This window comes from Oryzias latipes, chromosome 7 (genome assembly GCF_053564925.1).
Source record: "Oryzias latipes strain Hd-rR chromosome 7, Olatipes_Hd-rR_3.1".
NCBI lineage: Eukaryota > Metazoa > Chordata > Actinopteri > Beloniformes > Adrianichthyidae > Oryzias > Oryzias latipes.
The window spans coordinates 24840417-24859511 of record NC_136243.1 but is presented as its reverse complement, the minus strand read 5'-3'; the positions used below and the strand labels follow the sequence as shown (position 1 = coordinate 24859511).

Sequence of the window (19095 nt, the reverse complement as noted above, 5' to 3'; positions counted from 1 at the left end):
GATTAAAGGCTTCATAACGTCACAGTGAGTCATACGTAGTCAGAAAAAAGGGAAGACATTTAGTTTGAGCTGGTTGACTTCCAGGTAGAAGATGTTTGCAGTTATTTGAATATTATAATTAGATGGCATCTCCTAATTATGATGGTTTTATTCTTTGAGGACCTTCAGGGAACGTGAGAGATGATGTGAAAGGGGTTGTTGCAGTGTCTCTTATGTGTTTGGAGGACTTTAGGGAAAGGTTAGAGGCAGTTACCGTGGAAAGACTATTGTTCCACATGGTTGATTTTCTTAATTGTTCAAAACCTAATCTGTGGCAGACAAGAGAAGCAGCAGCAGCAGCAAGGAGGACCGTGGTTGTCATAAAAGGGTCGTGTCTCTCTTTGGACTTCCTGTCTTTTCTGAATCTCTATGTGAGGACAGCCAGGTGTGACCTTGAGGAGCTCTGAATATCATCAGGAAACCATGAATGACAGAGGAGATCATATTTGTTTCATGCTTTGCCTGTAATAGCATGTCTCTGAAGGAAGTTTGCAAAAATAAGGGAGATATTTCTTCCATGAGCTAAAAAAGATTAAAGCAAAGATCCTGAAGAAACTAAGCTTCCTGAAATTGAAGAGTCTATTTTAAAATCTCTGTTATTGTCATTCTAGAATGTTGTCGTCATTATTCCTTAAAATGACTGATCTTGTCGTAAGATGGAAAGTGGACAGTTGTACGTTTGAAATCCACCGTGCTAATATGTTTCCTGTCTATTTTTAAGAGACTTATGGAAAAAATGTGGGCCACAATCAGAAATAAAGTAATCAATAAGTCTAAGAATGAATGTGTGTTGTTTTGTAAAATCTACTTGAAAATAAAGGATGTAATCATGTGATTAGAGACCAATGTTAGTGTTGAGTGCTGGTATTAAGTGTTAAGTGTGCTGTATGTCTGTATCGCCTTCTCCGTCTGTCTCTGTCATGTACCTCAGAGTAAACGCTGCTCTTATGTAACCTACCAGTCCAGCACACAAGGAGGAGACATGCCTCTGATGGCACGTGACAAACATGTCCAGAATTTGTGGGACTGCTGATGTTCATTACGTTTCCATAAGGCTACATTGCCATGCAAACCAATCCTTTCGGGTTCATGTTTTTTCGAGGATCTGTCAGCTATTGTCTTCAGCTGAGTCTATTTATGGCCTTCAATCTACTCTCATTCCAATGCCAAGGGGAGCAGAAGTTGCTAGGGATCTCAGCAGCACTGACGTCAGATCAGGTGGTGACCTTGATGGTAGATGTGGGTGTCTTTGTCACTGACAGCTGACAGGCTCTACTTCTTTGCAGGAAGGTGGGGAAAAAGGTCTGAAAGGGGGGGGGGGGGTGTTCTTTTCTTATCTTTTCAAATTCCAACATTCAGACAGAGGGGTTGGAAGACCGGCTGGCTGATGACGCAGCGCCTGTTCTCCCCTTCGAGCTGGCGCTTGGAGCTGTGCCTCCCTGGCCACGAGGCCATCAAAACCCTATTTTCAAGGAGAGGCAGAACATGGACGGGCTATGAAATGACGTTAGGGCATGGATGAAATGGGGGACATATTCTTGCTCTGTTGTTGCAGTTAGCAGTCACTCAGGGTGTCTCGAGTTAGCATTTGTTTAAGTATGAAAAAGCAGACATTAATTTAGGATAAAATATGCTTGCAGTATTGTAAAATGGCCAAGAAAGGGAGACGTGCATTTGCTGGTTAGCAGGGTTGACTGAGGGAGTGAGTGTCAAGGAACGGAGCCATTAAATGCAGTCCATCTACGGTTAACTGCGGGGGGGGGTTGCGAGGAGAGGGCTCACTAAACGTTTGAGACGACCCTCACTGATGCACATGCTGCTTCTCTGCCGCTCCAAGCCTCAGAGCTCTCCGGCCCCCCCCTCCCATCCCCCTCTCCAGCATCTTCTGCACCGGCTCCCCGGCTCCCTCCGCCCTGCTTCTGCTCCGCCTGCTGCTGCTGCCACAGTTGCTGCCTGCTCGCCTGCTTCACTTGCTCTGCATCTCCCCTGTTTCTCTCAGCGTCTCCTTTTCCCTGCTCTCCTCGTTTGCTCAGCTCTTGATTATGAAATTTTCAGTAGCTTTGCAGCAGTCAAGTCATGCGTTATAAAAAATAGACATGTAAAGCAGCTTTTTTTGGGTGTGTTTTTTTAGATTAAATGGATGGCGGGACAGGCAGATCATTTTTGTGCCTTCTGCACGCATCTTAGGGTCAGGTTTCTCGGTGTTTTGGTGCTTGCTTGTATCATTTTATCTGATCATGACGTTTTTTCTCAGAATTGGTCTACTGACAGATCTGTCATTGTAATCATTTTTTTCTAATGATTTATATCACTTTATTAATCTGAAATGGATCTTGTTTTTCTATCACATTAAGATTGTGAGTCAGCTATATCTCATTAGTGTGAGGACACAATCTTTATGTTCTCATGCCCCTCATTTTTGCCACATTTTACTACCTATTTGGGAGAATGGCGCCCGAACCTCCTGCTTTTCCTCTTTCCTCCTCCTTCCATTCCCTCCTGACTCCCCTGTTGGTGGCTCTGCAGGGCTTAATGTAGTGAAGGGTGCCTTGTTAAAAGCACACACGTCCATATCACTTGTGCAAATGCACAGTTTCATTAAAGTTTCATCGGCATGTTTTATTTAAACAATTATGAGGTTACTGAAAGGGGCTGGCGTTTTCCTCTGGCTCGTTCCCTTCCTCCGAATCTGCGGTGGTGTTGGTTAGAACGGCTCTGAGAGACTGGAACCAAAACGAAAGCATCAGAAACATCCTGATGTGATGGGTCAGGTTGATTTCATTGGGTGAAATGGGCAGATGTTCTCACTTGTTAGCAAGTATTCTACATAAAGATAAGACTTTTGAGCAAAAAGGCACAAATGTTTTGACAAATTTTGTGGCTTTTTTTGGTCTGACAACTGAATAATTCTTCTCTTTCTCCTCTTCTTCTCTCCACAGACATTTATAGTGCTAAATAGAGGGAAGACAATCTTCCGTTTTAGTGCCACACCTGCCTTGTACTTCATAAGTCCTTTCAATCCGATTAGGCAACTAGCTATTAAAATTTTGATACATTCATATCCTTTGAAATGGGTCCTGTTAGCAGCAGCTACAAGAGGATTTCCTGTTCCCGTGCATTATTCATGATGATATGTTCTGTCTTTATGCTGATCTTTCTAGTGGCTGTCACTGCTTTAGAGGTTCAGGGTGGAACATCCAAATGTTTTCATGTACCCAGCAGTAGCCATTTTATTACTGCAAGGAAAAGGCCGGCAACAAATGATGAGTCATGCCTAACAGTAAAGCAAGCTCTCAGAACCCCCATTATTAGTGCAATCCAGCCAGGTACCCAGACTGAGAGGCTGCACCCCTTTTTTATTAGAGCTGTAAGAGAAGATTTAGGAGGAGATAAAGAATTTTTAAGAATGTGCACAGCACCCACATGGTGGGCGAATCTACATTTGACCACACAGAGAAAAATATTTATGATTTCATAACACAGACGCAATATATTTTTATTTAAAGAAAAGACAAGTACATTCACAAAGTAACTCGTCAAAGGCTGCGTGACTCTGTCAAAGTCTGTCATCACATACCATGCAACTTGACAAGAGTTGCAAAGGTGCTTCCAAAGAAGACAAAAGGTTAAAGTAATTTGAAAAGATCCTTATTGAATTTAGAGCATATGTTCTTTGTATTTTTAGGATCAGCCCAAGAGAGCATCCATCAGAGAACAAACAAACGCTGCAAATATGTGTCTATTCTTTAAATATTTCTATGTACAGGCTGCAAAACAAGCCTTCACTGATGGGTCACGTCAGCACAGAAGACTTTCTATTCTATTGTGCATTTATGACGAAATTTGTGATTTGAAATCCTACTTTTTAGTTAGTTAGTAAGAGTTAGTAAAAGAAAATACTTTTACTGTTGAAAAAATGATCAAATAAAATGTATTTCTATGTACAGTAACTGTCAGCCACAAATAATGTAAACAAGTAGTGTTTTATTGTGACACAGAGTCACAATAACAGCGTACTTAAGAGGAACTGGATACCTAAATACATTTAAATGCTCAATGTTTGCATCAGAAATTTGGATGACTCAACATTTTCTGCAAGTTTTTTCCTTTTTGCATCTATAAAACATTGTCTGCATTATACCCTAGCCTTACCACACCGTCTGAATATTTTATGTGTGAAATAATGGCCCTGGTGGGACGCACGCATACGCTTCTTGTGGTGAGAGCTTTCTGCAGGTTAAAGGCTTTTATAGCTAAATGAACCATAATACAGGAATTCACACTGTAGAGCTTTTGTTGTTAGGATTTGACATTATCTTTGAGATATTTGTCATATTTTCCTTAACTTACTTCCCACTCTTTTCAGCATGATCATTATGTGTACTATTTTGACCAACTGTATATTCATGACCTTTAGTGATCCCCCCGAATGGTCAAAACAAGTAGAGTAAGTATTCATTTATTATTCTCACTTATGTCAGAAAAATCATGCTATTCATTTCAGCATCTGTTTCCCCATTTTGATATATTTATGGTGCAGATATAAATGTTGTCTAAAGTGTAATTAGAATAACGATGATTGTTTTATTGAAATTACTGCTCAAAGATTTCTGAAACAACAGCACTTTTAAAAATAGGACCACAAAGAAACGTTGACTAAAAACTTCAGTGTGGAGGACTCTGATAATACTAGAATTAACAAATTGGAATAAACATCTTTTTTTTTTTTAGAAAAAAATAAAAAGGATTAGCAAAAGTAATTGGGAGAAAGTTGTACTATTCAGAGAATGTAGCTGCTCCATATAGACGTTTTTCAAAATGTCTTCATTTCAACCCCCATATCAGTTTTTTATCATGTACTAAATCCAATTTAGCTCCTAGACGACATAAGCTTATTAGTTTTGACAGTTAGGGACTGTTATCATGTTGACATTTAAATTAAAACATGTTGATGCCTACTTTGGCTTCTGATTAAATGTGCTATTCGGATTCTTTTCCATCAGTTTGAATAGACGCTCATTATTAGTGCAGTTTAATTATATGAAAATCATCAATTATTAAGTAATTAACATGTTTTTTTTATTTTATTTTGCTTGGCCATTTATGCATTTTATTGCTATTAGCATGTAATTTCTGTAAGTGTTGCAGCAGTTAATGAACATAAGCTGATTCTCTCACCGCTCTCTGTCTTCCAGGTACACATTCACAGGAATTTATACATTTGAGTCTCTTGTAAAAATCACTGCCCGTGGATTCTGTATAGATGATTTTACATTCCTAAGAGATCCCTGGAACTGGCTGGATTTCATGGTCATTTCAATGGCGTAAGTTCTTTTCTTGGTTAAACCAGCTGTATATGTCCAAATAGAATTAAATGAAAGAGTCAGTGAACGCGACAGTGATGGATGGGCATAAAGGTCGATGTTTCAGTGCATTGAGCTAGAAACAGATTCTAAAGTGAAATAGAAAAAGTTCTTAAAGACCCACTCCAGTCATCTTTTTATCTACTTTAAAACCATTTCCAGTAGTCATTTAATTATGATTTAGAACCAAAAAAAAAAAGTCGTTTTTTGTAGAACATTGTTTCTGTAGAACGGCAGTCATTCATTACAAATTTGCTTCTGAGTTGTGGCCGGGACCGTTTGCGTAGAGCAATCCCGCCCCCCTTCCCCTCCCCATTGTAGAGAACTTTTTTTGTTTGCATACTCTCTCCTGCTAGCTTACAGCCCCTCACACCCCCAACCTAACATTACCGGTGCAACAAAAATGTGAGCAATATCAGAGAGATCCAGCCGTACAGTTTAGAACCAAATGCCAGCCCAAACGAGGAAAACAAAGACGTACATGGATCCAGTCATCTACAAGTATGCATCAGCATGGAGCAGAGCAGAAGGAACTTATGACTGTATTTTCTATGTAACAAATACAATCTTTTTTAAATGGCATTTTTTTTTTCATCGGCTGCTGATTTATAACTATTTAAATAAAGAAATACTCAGAAATGCAATGTTGAGCTTAATTTTCTCAATATATGTCCTTCATCATTTGAAGAGTGACACAATAAAATGTTAAAAAACAGCAAAAACACAATTTTAAACAGAGTGGGTCTTTAAAAACTCTAAAAAGGAGAATGGGCAAAGAAGTGGATGTTTTAGTGAAAGTTTGCTGATGATCTTTCTGTCTGAATGTCACATCTCCTCCATTGATTTAAAACTCTTCTGATTCTTCTCTGGAATTGAGACCAGCCTCTACCTCCCCCCCTCTTTGTCACCCCCCCACCACAGTGTCATTTATCAGATTTTTTTTCCCCATCTCCATGTGCTTCTCTCTCACCTTCCAACTCTCTGGAGTCTGCAACTTCCAGGTTGAAGCCCCAGCTACCCCCTGTTCTTTGCATAACATCAAGTAGTTAATGCTGATATGTCTGTCTTCTTACAGACCTGGAGACCCGCTCCCAGTGATTAGTTTCTCGCAAAACCATCATGTTGGTGTTTATTGATTTATCACAAAGCCTGTTTGCTTGTAAACTCACATTCTCAGCATTTGTCTGTGAATAATGAGCTGTTGTAACTGTGGTCTGATCCTGCAGGTATATAACAGAGTTTGTAAACCTAGGCAATGTCTCAGCTCTGCGCACGTTCAGGGTGTTGAGGGCATTGAAAACTATTTCTGTAATTCCAGGTAAGACAGGATGGGGTGGGGGGCGGTGGGGCGGGGTCGGTGTTAGGTGTGCGTGTCTTTCTTTCCTTTTACCTTCCACCCTTCTCCTCCGTGGACAGGCTCTGTGAGTGGCGTCGTCTCCTCCCGGTTCGGTGGTGTTGTGCTCTTGGCGTGTGTGGTTTTTGTCATCGTGTTTGTTCTGTGTGTGATCCTTCCCCTATTTCAGATATATAACAGAGTTTGTGGACCTGGGCAATGTATCTGCGCTGAGAACGTTCAGAGTTCTCCGAGCATTGAAAACTATCTCTGTCATTCCAGGTGAGACTCAGTTTAAACACTAAGGCTGATCCTCTCACCCTTTCTTTTCTACTTCACTAATATTATGATTACAGTTATGATTTGAGTAGTAAGAAAAAAATTGGAGAAAACCATTTTTTGATTTGATTTACCTACAACAAATATCAAAAATGGTACTAATACATTTTTGATAGGCTTTGCAGTCTCCTTTAGGCCTATCTACCTTTCTTCTTAAGCTGTAGCATTCTTATTATAAGGTTTGTCAGCAACTGTGTCTCTGTTAACATCAAGTATTAAAACAATTATTTTATTAGCTTTAGTAATACTCAAATTTCCATAAATAAAATATCACATAAATAAAAATCCCATAAATATAAAAATTAAATCAGCATCTGGATTTCTTATCAATCCCTATTGATGCTTTATTATTGTTGCCCATGTTATCTAAGAGACTGAATTTGGAAAACCAGGATTTCTGTTAGAGGAATAGTAAAATAATATCTATAAACATATGAAGACTGCCAAGCCTAGCTTGTGAACATATCTCTTATGCTGCATGATGCTTTCGGTCACTTGCTTTTATAATTATAGCCTATTAAGAGCTTGGCTGACAAATGGCATTGAAAGTTTGATTTGCCCCCCTTTTTCAGTTTGACTGATTATTTTTTTTTTCTTTTTTTTCTTTTTCTGTGACCTAACAGAATGACAAATGTCTTAGAAAATGTGTTGACACAGCATAAAGTGTGGATGCAAACATTTGTTGATCAGTAATGTCAAACAGATGTTGCATTTATGCAAATAGCAGCTACAGTTGACTTCCATGAACTGATGCCACATTTTTTGCTACATCAGATGAAAGTCTTTATTCACGAAGAGCTCATATTTGGAATCATGGGGGTGTCTTTAAGTCGCAGTTGAATATTTTGTTCAGTGAAGGTGTTGAATAGCCACGTTAGCTCAGCCTAAAGACTGCAAACACCAATCTGCTCTGTTCAAACAAAACTCTGTTGCTGTTGTGCGGCCAGTTTCAATAAGCTGAATAGGTTCTATAAACAGAGCTCATTGTTTGTCTGCCAAAAATTTACTTTAGATTTAGGCAAAAATATGGAGCCTTGGTAAGCTGCTGGTTATTAATTTACCAAAGACTGTTCCTTTTGGAGATCAATAGAAAACATAAAAAGCATGAAGCATATTCAACTCTAAACAAAAAAAAAAGTTTTTTAAAACACACTTATAAGAACAACATTTAAACCTGGTCTGTCTGTGTAGGTTATTTCTTCCAAAAAATCCTTGACATGGTATTTCTCCCATAGATATCTACTTTAAACAAAATATTTTACAGTTTATGGTGGGACTGGGATGTCTGACAAAAAGTCCTATTCAGAAGTGATGAGAATCACTACAGGGAGCAGCATTGGACACATGTGCCTGTCAGACCAACACCAAAGGATTATTAGAGCTTCTTCAAGATGTTTCTTGATGAGAAAAACAAAAATCTACACTATAATGAACTTTTAACTGAAATTAAGTTTTAGAACAAAAGCGGCAGAAGAAAGATTTTGTAAACCCAATTACAGTTCTATTCCTCCATTTTCTGAACTGGCTTAAAAAGGGGTAACTGGGTCGCTGGAGCCTATCCCAGCTGCTGCTGGGTAAAGTTGGGGTACAGCCTGGACAGGTTGCTAGTCTTTCATCATTGCATAGCTTTAAATACCTATAAATATTTGCTTTACAATATAACAATTGATACAAAAATTCCAACTAAAGAAAGCAGCTTATAGAGGAAGGTGTCACTAATGTGAAGGACACTGAATCAAACCTTTACACGTATTTACTTTTGGCGTTGATAGTCTTAATAATTTCATTGCTGAGTCATGAGCACTCAGTAGCCATGTTCCCTAAAAACCTTTCTGTCTGATCTCTTTTAATTCAATTCAATTCAAATTTATTTATATAGCCCAATATTACAACAGTAGTTGGTATACTGGTAATTGTATAATAACATGAAATCATAATGAACATGAAATCATAATAAAAATGAAGTGATAAAATTCGATAGGTAATGGCTAAACTAAACTACCCAGACTAAGCTAAACTGGGCATCCATGCCCTTAGACCCTCCTTCTTGGTAACAGTTTTTTTGATCACAGTATATGCTTCCACTGTCAGTGTCGATACAAAAGCCCCGAAGTCAGGAAATGTCAGTGCCACTTGTTGTTATTCTCTGCTACGTGGCAGCAGTGTGTCGCTATTTTCAGAGGGAAATGCGTCAGGAAGACCTTATCATTGGACAGTTCTGAGTCCAGACAGTGGAAAGCTGTTAGCAGTTGGAGGCACCAGGTTGCCTAGATCTTTTTCTCTAAACTCCAAAGTATTAAAAACCATTTTAAAGATTCAAATGTAAACTATGATGATGATATGGGTTCTAGTTTAAATATTGTATAGGGCCTAATTTACTTGGTCAAAAGGACGTTTTTTTTTTTTGTGAATTAAATTTTTATGGTATTTTTTAACCAATGTTTAATAAAGAAAAAACATTTTTATAGGGGAATTATCAAAGCAAAATAACTGAAATATCTTTAAAATAGAAAACTGAATTTGATCCTAAATTAAAGTCTCTTAAAGATGCTGGATGGTCTGATAAAGCTCATTGTATTTGTAGAGGTTGAGCAGAAAAAAAGGGTCATCCTTCCTTTACATTTGAATTCCCATGTGACCCATACAAATTCTTCCAGAGGATTATATTTTTTTGCTTTCAAGGTAAAGTTGCTGTGTATTTAGGAAACCCTGGAAAGAGACAGTTAGCAGGGTCGTGGTAGGAGCTGTCAGTGCTTTCCTATTGGCGCCTTAAACAAGACAGTTCAAGAAAGTGCCTGCAAAGGCTCTGGCATTGAATTGCTCCTGTTCAGCCTTGGAGTTTAAATGACCTGCATGTATTTTTCAGTCCCCTTGCCTGTGCCTCTGTCCCTCTCATGGCCCCTTGTCGTGCTGCTGTGCTCTCTTCTTTATAGATTTCCTCCCACTTTTCCATAGTCTTCCCCCTCTTTTTGCACAGATTCAGTCATTCAGGCCTCTGATGTAAACTTTCCTCATTTAAGTTTAATGTGAATAATATCGAAAAAGAGTGGGAAGGCTTCAAAGTATTTTCTGTTAGTTGTTTCTGGAGATGCTTTGTAAATAATTTGTTGGTTTTGTGCTAAAAATATGACTACACAAACCCCCAAAAATACAACAATAGTAATCATAATTCAGAGGAATTTGACCTTTTTCATAAGAAAAAACACTCAAATATATGTGAAATCTGATTTAAGACTATACATTTTTTCTAGTACATTCCAGTTCAAAGTCAGTTAATTGTTGCTTAATGTGAAATAAATCGATTGTTTCTCAGTATTAATGTATGGATGAGTATTATTTATTTAATAGTTAAGAAGAGCCTGTGACCTCCTTGATTCTGTTTATGTGCGTGTACGTGTGTGACCAGGCCTAAAGACCATCGTTGGTGCCCTGATCCAGTCTGTGAAGAAGCTTTCGGATGTGATGATCCTGACTGTCTTCTGCTTGAGTGTCTTTGCCCTAATTGGTCTCCAGCTCTTCATGGGCAACCTGCGCCAAAAGTGTGTATTCTGGCCAATTAATTTGAATGAAACGTACCTGAACAATGGCAGCAAGGGCTTTGACTGGGATGAGTACATCAATAACGATAGTAAGTACAGATTGATACATTCAAATGCAAAATATAAATGTGTTATACAAGCAAAAATATATAGGGATAGAAAAAAAAATGTTTTTAAAAGACATTTAGATTTTATAACAAAAACCTTTGAAAGAATATTAATGGGATGATTGTTAAATTATTATTAATTTTCTGCAGCCAATTTTTACAAACTGCATGGTCAGCTCGACCCCCTACTCTGTGGAAACAGCTCAGACTCTGGGTGAGCCGCCTCTCCCCAAATGCATTGATTATAAAATAAAAGCCTTTTAGTTTGCTTAAAGACTAGTTAGATGGCGTTTATATGTCTAAAGTACTTATATGGTGTTTTTCTCCCTGTCTGTCTTCCCCTTGTAGCCGCTGCCCTGAGGGCTACACATGCATGAAAGCTGGGAGGAATCCAAACTATGGCTACACCAGCTTTGACAGCTTTGGCTGGGCCTTCCTTGCTTTGTTCCGACTCATGACACAGGACTTCTGGGAAAACCTTTATATGCTGGTAAAGCAGAAATGTCAACAAGCCCGGCTTCTTTAACCATTTAAAACATGCATTTGGTACCTACAGTTTTCTTAGGATTTGTGTGTGCTGGTTAATAGTCAACATCCTGGTAATATAAGCTTGTATGTGTTCATGACAATGACTAGTATAAATAAAAATGTATGGTTTAGCAGTTAACAGTCAATACTGTCATAGTGCACACGTAATTCTATTCTGCTGCCTTTGTTTTAAGAGCAGATTCACTACAAACAAAACTTAGAAAAGAAGTGCATGAGAAAAGTTCAATTCCAAAGTCATCATTTAAATAATTCTTACCAATTGTGGATAAACCCTTAAGTGACAGGTGTACTTAAAAATAACTGTCAATTATTCATCCCCCCGGAAAAGTTTGGACATGTCACCTGTTTAAATGTAAAGAAAAACTATTTATATTTTTTGCAATGATGCCTCTTCTACATCACCCTATGTCCATATGGGAGACTCCTATGTCATTTCCAAGCAAAAGAAATTGCAACTTTGCATAAAAGTAACATTTAGTCATAATTTGCGGCAGATATGAATAATTTCGGGCTTAACTGCATGTGCAGAGCTGTAAAAATTAAAACTAATGCATGTTAAAAAAGTTAGTTTCAACAGTTAATGCTTCTCAGATTCTCTATTCTTTTTTCTTCTAATAACAAAAACCACTACAAAGGTTATTTTCTTTGACAGTTGGAAAGAAGTGTTATGCATTTGCTCAAGTGGAAACATCACAGTTCTTCAACTATTTATTAAAGCACAGCAGTCTTGGACACATGCACACATTTTATCAGTGTTTAGATCCACAGCCCCTTTAAGAGATTCCTGTATTTGATCATTGAAATCATGTAGTGGAAGAACTTGTTTGTATGGTCAAAGTAGACCTGGAAAAACAAGTCATTATGATCTTTCCCAAAAGGTATAAAAAATTAAAATCAGTGCTAAAACCAGAAACAAAAGCGTCTGGATTTTCAATAATTATTAATTCCTAATTATCTAGTGGTCTGGAGGCTAATCTGTTCTGACTCTCATAGACATTTGACATACTGTTGATAGCCAGACCTGTGTTTGTAGAGCTACACAGTGTTTGAGTTTTACTTTCATAAATTGACACTCCCATGTCTTCAGTTTACTGTTTTCAGCCACATGCTCCTATGGACTGATAACTCCCACCTGTGGTGTACATTTGTGTAGTCAAAAGGAATGACTTGACCGTCATCTTGCTGCTTATCTTTGTGCTGTTTTAGACAGAGTTGTGGATTGCCCTTATTTTAGTTTTACTGTTTAAATTCACATTCTTAATTTAGGTTATGTTTTTGATTGTTTATATTTCAATGTTTTTGAAATACAGGATTAGTATAAGACAGAAAGGATAAAATATTAACGTTTCAGACAGAGATTTTGGGCGATCTGATGATCGTCACGGTAACATGACAACACGCCGCTGAACCAGCACCGACCTCGACTGTAGAGGCAAAGAAAAGAGATACATATGCTGATCGCCACGATGGATTAAATAAAGCATCAGATCAGACAGAAAGTCTCCCTCTTACCGCTTGTTTTTGACCAGATGATAAAGCTAAATTTAGTTTTAAAGAATCCAGTGTAGTGATCTAAAACATTTAAGTAATGTGACTGGAACTTCTTTTTTAGGCCTGCATTAGCCCTGTAGATTATCACTTTAATCCACACCCAGCAGCCAATCAGAATTGAGTACTCAACCCGCACCATGGTATAAATAAAGTAAAAAGAAACCTTTAATCATAAAAACCAAATTTAGTTTTTTGTTTTAGGTTATATTTGTCAACTACTAGATTATTTAAATCATTGAGTTTTCTTGTTTTTAGGCATGGAGTTATTCATTTACTTTGCCACATTATTTTAAGTAATTCCACACAAAGTCACGTTTTTCATCTGAAGTTCAGAAAAGAGATGCAGCGTAAATCCACTGATGATGCTGCTTGTTAGGTTTTGCAGTGAGCTAAATTGTCTCCCTCCTTTGGTGCTCCGGCTTCTCTTTCCAGACTTTGAGGGCAGCAGGGAAGACCTACATGATCTTCTTCGTCTTGGTGATCTTTGTGGGCTCATTCTACCTAGTCAACCTAATTCTGGCTGTTGTAGCCATGGCTTATGAGGAGCAGAACCAGGCCACCATGGAAGAGGCCCTGCAGAAAGAGGAAGAGTTCAAGGCTATGCTGGAGCAGCTAAAGAAAAATCAAGAGGATGCCCAGGTTCACACTCTGTTTTGGAAACCAAAGTGATTACTGACTTGTGTTTCTCATTTTTCAGGCTTCACTCAGGTTCTGTTTTCTTTGTAGGCTGCTGCCATGGCAACATCTGCTGGTACAGTGTCAGAGGATGCAGTAGAGGACGATGGAGGGGGGCATCTGTCTTGCAGTTCGTCAGAGATGTCAAAACTTAGTTCTAAGAGTGCCAAAGAACGGCGAAACCGTAAGAAGAAGTGGCGACAGAAAGAGCAGGAGAAGGAGAAGGGGGACAGCGAGAAGTTTGTCAAATCCGAGTCTGATGATGGAAGCAAAAGGAGCCGCTTCCGTTTTCCTGACAATCGCCTGGGTCGAAAGTCTTCCATCATGAACCAGGTAGGAAAATAATTCTTGATTTGTGGAGGAGATTGATTGACAATGGTCCACAGCCAATCAGGTTTCAGAACACAATGCACTGTTAAAAAAAAGCATGATAGGTTAAACCAAAAAATCTGTGAAACTGCAAAAGGTGATTGTAATACAGCGATGTGACCCCTGTATATAGAATGTTTGATATTTCTTGTTGACAAAAAAGAACAAAATAACCTTCAACAGAAGATCCAGTCAAGAAAAAGTGAACATTTAGAACTTACTGTGCAGTTTTGCAAAATGCACACACAGAGGAGAACACAGTGGCTGAAGATATTGAAGGACATGTCCAAGCTTTGAATTATTTACAGTAAAAATATAAATATTTAAGATAGAGCAATCCTGCAGGTTTGTTTGAGTCAAGCTTGAGCTCCTATATCCTGCATTTTATTTTAACTTCAAGAACTGATGACAAACACCTTATGGTTTTAGACTATTTGTTTGTCATTTTGTAAGAGGAAAAGTGCATCAGACAGGTGAACGCCTCCCCTCAAGTACTTTTGTCTCTTTTCTCCAGTCCCTCCTTAGCATTCCTGGCTCCCCATTCCTCTCCCGCCACAACAGCAAGAGCAGCATCTTTAGTTTCAAGGGCCGAAGCAAGGATGTGGGCTCGGAGAACGAATTTGCAGACGATGAACACAGCACGGTTGAAGAATGCGAAGAGCGGCGTGGTTCCCTGTTTAGCCCCTACCGACGGAACAGCTACACTGGCTTCCATGGAAAGAGGAACAGCACAGTGGACTGCAACGGAGTGGTGTCACTTATCGGCACTGGGCCCGGTGGACGACTTCTGCCTGAGGTGAAAATAGATAAGGCAGCTACTGATGACAGTGTAAGGAAGTCAGTGAGTAGACCTATCTAGGCATGGGCCCCCTCTCGTCCGTTTCTCTCTGGCTCTTTCCTCTGTTCTGTCATCTTTGCAAGTCCGTATGTATCTCTTGGCTAAGCGCTCGTGCCACCCCTCCCCCAGCCCTCGCAGTGAATGCTGCCTTCCAACAGTAGGCAAAGGATGGAGAAGTTAGATTAAACCATAGCGTAGGAATTTAGCTGTTTTTCATAGGTCACTAGAGCTGGTTCTGTTAGTGAATTCCAGTCAGTTTTGTTGGTTGAATAAAGGGATCAGTGTTGAATATGTAAATATCAATTTAACCCATCATACGTTTATCAGCAACATGTTTTTTCAATCTGCTGCTCTATCACTGAGATATTAGATTTAGAAAAAATATTCAACAGATTGATCAATTTTTCTTTTTAACACACGACTTTGCTGTCAAACAGTTGGTAATGATGAGCCAACAGGCTCCGGCGTGGAGATGTATTCCTCCAGGCGTTCAGGTCCTCTGCTGTGTGTGGGTAGATCTGCAGTAGAAGGAGGAGGAAACAAACTGCTTTTGTCAGTTCCCTCTGAGAGCATATCAGAGCAGATATTAAAGTAACACACAAACCATCCTGTAAGGCCATCTTGAAATGTTTTGAGACACAAAAGAGGGCTGCTGTCCTTGTCTGTCCTTACCTTTCACTGTCTTTCAACTGTCCCTGGTCAACAGTAGTAAATTAGTCTTGTCTTACTCTAGTTAGCATGGTAGATTTGAACTCCAGATTAGAATGAGCATGACATAGACAGTGGGTATGTTGACTGTAATTTTCCTCTTCTTTTCTTTGACTTGGAGCATGCACATGCATGACAATTGGATGGATCTGAACTACGTGCCTCGATATGATCTCTTCACAATTCTCTTTACTTGGTGGTTGCAATATAAGTTATATGGTTTCAAAGAAGGAGGGTATGTTAGAATTTATTTGCAAGTGACACTAAAATGGCCAGATTTGGGAAACAATAAAAAAACAACCTAATGATTATATTGCAATGGCAACAAAGCTTCCATTCTTGCATGACATGACCAATAATGCATTCATGCAGAAACAGTTCTACTCACACAATAAATTCCAGCCCATTTCTTATCAAATTGGGATGAGCATTTATATTCAAAAACAATTAGGTCAAATAGCCCTAGATCACTGCTCACACTTTGGCTGATATCTGCATGCATTTACATCACACACACACTCACGAAAAATACAAATTATCCTTCAAACCAGCATTGATATCAAAAAGAGTGAAACTTCCCCCAAAATCGGATCCTCTATTACTTAGCCTGCCAATGCTGTGGTGCACTTCCCTCCGCCAGCCACCGGTGGGTATGTGGGATGGTGTTCATGTCCTCTCCATGGGTGCTTGATTCTTCCTCTCCTCCTGACAGCCAACTACTGAGGTTGAGGTGAAGAAGAAGCTGTCGGGCTCCCTGATGGTGTCTGTGGACCAGCTCAATACCTCCTTTGGGCGGAAAGAGCGGGCCAACAGTGTCATGAGCGTCATTACCAACACACTAGTGGAGGGTACTGCCACTTTTACCCACCTGCTCTCATTATTCTTAAACTAGGGCTGCTCTCATTGTTTGAATAGCTTGACATGAATTTCCTGCTTATCTGCTTTGCATATCCAATGGTACCAGATACATACAATGCATACAAGTTTTCTATCATATAAGGCATTGCATGCACTATGCCTTTGCACACACTTATGTTTGGTCTTGATGTGTGATCCGCGTTGTGTCTTCAGAGCTGGAGGAGTCTCAGCGAAAGTGTCCGCCATGCTGGTATAAATTTTCTAACACATTCCTGATCTGGGAATGCTGCCCCTTGTGGATTAAGATCAAGGAGATTGTAAACCTCATAGTCATGGATCCTTTCGTGGACCTGGCCATCACTATCTGTATTGTCCTCAACACCCTCTTCATGGCAATGGAGCATTACCCCATGACTACTGACTTTGAAAATATGCTCTCTGTGGGTAATCTGGTGAGTGGTACTTTTCATTTTTTCTGTTACCTTTTTTTTTTTTTTACAGCCAAATCAGATTTACACCTGAAGAATTGTTCTGTTTCCTTTGAGCTCAGAAAAGGGATGTTATTTTTGGACAATCATTGACAGCACTTTCATCTCCTTTTCAGACTTGAAAGGGACTTAAAGTGTTTTATTTCCCCCGCATACACACATTTTCCCTTTCTTTCCCTGCATGAGTGCAGCTTCAGGAACCAGCTTTCTTCTCTGCTGATTGGCTGAGTGGAGGGAGGCCTGTGTTAATACTTCATCATCAATAAACATCTTTAAAATGGTGCCTGAATTCTGGCTTAAAATTCACAACACACTCTCTTTCCAAAATGTGATTTCTTTGTTTCATTTGTTTTTAAAGCATAAAGAATATCAGCTCCATGTTTAAAAAAGAGGTCTAGTTAGATGCCTGAAAATTTGCAGACAGATTGTAAATTTCAGGACTCCAAAGCTGAGCTATCAGGTGTGGTGAAAGTTGCTTCCAACTAACTTAAAGTTCCACTCCGATCATCTTTTGATCTATTGTAAAAGCATTCCCACAGTTTTATAAATTATGACTATGCAAATTTTATCCAAAAAAAGACGGCTTCTGTTTCTCAATAATTAGAATAAAGAAATACTCAGAAATGCTGCTTTAAGCTAAATTTTTTTTTTTTTTTACATATGTCCACCATCACTAGAAGAATGCAACAGAAACATTTTAAATATACTAAGAACCTGATTTTCATCTGAGTGGGTTTTTAAAGTTACTTGTTTATTCCTGGCACAGTCATTTCTAAGATCTAAATGCTTTTGTTTTTGCTTGTTTTACCTTTTATCAAAATAATAAACATACATGTACTTTTTTAACAATAGAAGACTTAGCACAGATAAAAATATTCATAGAGGTTTGTTATTTTTTTTACTTTTACACAAGTTAAAAAGAATTGATATCAATGCAATTTAGTCTTTTGCATAGACGAATGTAACACAATTCATCAGTTTGTTATATCAAAAGATTTATTTCTGTTTAATCATTTTTATCAAAGGAGAACAACTGTATCTAATATTTTTTTCAGTTCATTTCAACAACTAGATAATAACTTATCTCAAGAAAATGATTTTTAGTTTGTTAAAAACTTATCTCGCAATAAAGTAAACAAGTATGTAGTAACTTGAGTATGTGGTAACTTAACATTCATGTCGGTTTCCCTGAAAAATTGACACAGTCATATAGTAAAATTGTCTTGACACAGGCAAAGTTTGGTTTTAGCCATGTTTACATTCTATATTAAATCAACTAACTCTGACTCTTCCTGGAAGGGGCTGTTCTCACTGGTCTACGTCAAAATGTGAGAACCGGCTTGTTTTCATGGATTGGGAGGGGCTGGTGCTCAGAGTGCAGGTTTTAAGAGGAATGCTCAGAAATGCGTAAATGGATCCAAATACTGCTTTGGGGTGGTTTCTAGAGAGGAATGAACATTATAATACACTTAAAAGCTCAAAAAAAATGATTTTGTATGATAGAGACCCCTTTAAATTCAGAGCTGTGGAAAAATTGCCAAAATCAGAGTGGACTTAAGTTTAACATTTTAGTCCCATTATCTGTCACACAACTAGGTATGTGAAATTTGTTCTCCACATTTCACCAATCCCCTGGGACGCTCAGGAACCATTTGGTGGTTAACCCCCCCCAATCCAACCACTCAATGCTGAGTGTCAAGCAGGGAGGCAATGGGTCCCATTTTTAGAGCCTTTGGAATGACATGGCCTGGATTTGATCTCATGACCTTCAAGTCACAGGGCGGACACTCTACCACGAGGTAGTGGACTTGGACTTCAGTAAAATGTCCTAGTACCATAATAAAACTGATCTGCATGTGAGCTGAAGGCTTGTTTATGTAACAGTATATATTACTGTGACTATCTACTTATTTTTTTATAATAACATAAATTATTAGGGATCTTTGCAGGCTAGAGCACAATGACCCCCCTTGTCTGTACTAGTACTGGAGCATTTGTTACATATGGTCTCTGATAAGAATTTTATACCTATTTAAACAGAATAATGCATTATTTTATTTTATTTATTTAGTTTATAATACAATGAATGTCCCACAAGTACTACAGTGAATTTAGAAAAATATGTTTTTGAACTTACAAAGGTGAGAAGTAAAACACCAGCATGCAATTTGCAATGAATGATTTTGTTTTTTTTAGTATAGTTTATAGTTTGGAATTTTAATGGCATACAACATACAATAAATGCCTTTTGTCCTGGAAAAAAAAAGTATAAAAATATTTCATCATTGAGTCCAAAGAAACATAATGTTATCAGATTAGATCCTTTCAAACTGTATTTG

The 19095-nt window shown here is 38.5% G+C and overlaps 1 protein-coding gene across 7 annotated transcripts in view; it reads left to right on the top strand.

Annotated features, from left to right (window-relative positions):
• The window catches only part of scn8aa (sodium channel, voltage gated, type VIII, alpha subunit a), a 44160-nt gene that overhangs the window by 3732 nt on the left and 21333 nt on the right, over nucleotides 1-19095 (top strand). For 2 of the 7 annotated variants that reach the window (XM_023956568.2, XM_078950668.1), the window contains exons 3-14: nucleotides 2979-3097; nucleotides 4397-4486; nucleotides 5235-5363; nucleotides 6926-7017; nucleotides 10481-10702; nucleotides 10871-10934; nucleotides 11069-11210; nucleotides 13253-13459; nucleotides 13547-13828; nucleotides 14379-14660; nucleotides 16123-16258; nucleotides 16482-16720. In XM_023956568.2, coding sequence (XP_023812336.1) covers nucleotides 2979-3097; nucleotides 4397-4486; nucleotides 5235-5363; nucleotides 6926-7017; nucleotides 10481-10702; nucleotides 10871-10934; nucleotides 11069-11210; nucleotides 13253-13459; nucleotides 13547-13828; nucleotides 14379-14660; nucleotides 16123-16258; nucleotides 16482-16720 — 2004 coding nt within the window. Of the gene's footprint in view, nucleotides 1-2978; nucleotides 3098-4396; nucleotides 4487-5234; nucleotides 5364-6628; nucleotides 6721-6925; nucleotides 7018-10480; nucleotides 10703-10870; nucleotides 10935-11068; nucleotides 11211-13252; nucleotides 13460-13546; nucleotides 13829-14378; nucleotides 14694-16122; nucleotides 16259-16481; nucleotides 16721-19095 lie in introns of all 7 variants that reach the window. The other 5 variants (XM_023956569.2, XM_078950667.1, XM_023956567.2 and 2 more) reach the window with 3 other exon arrangements.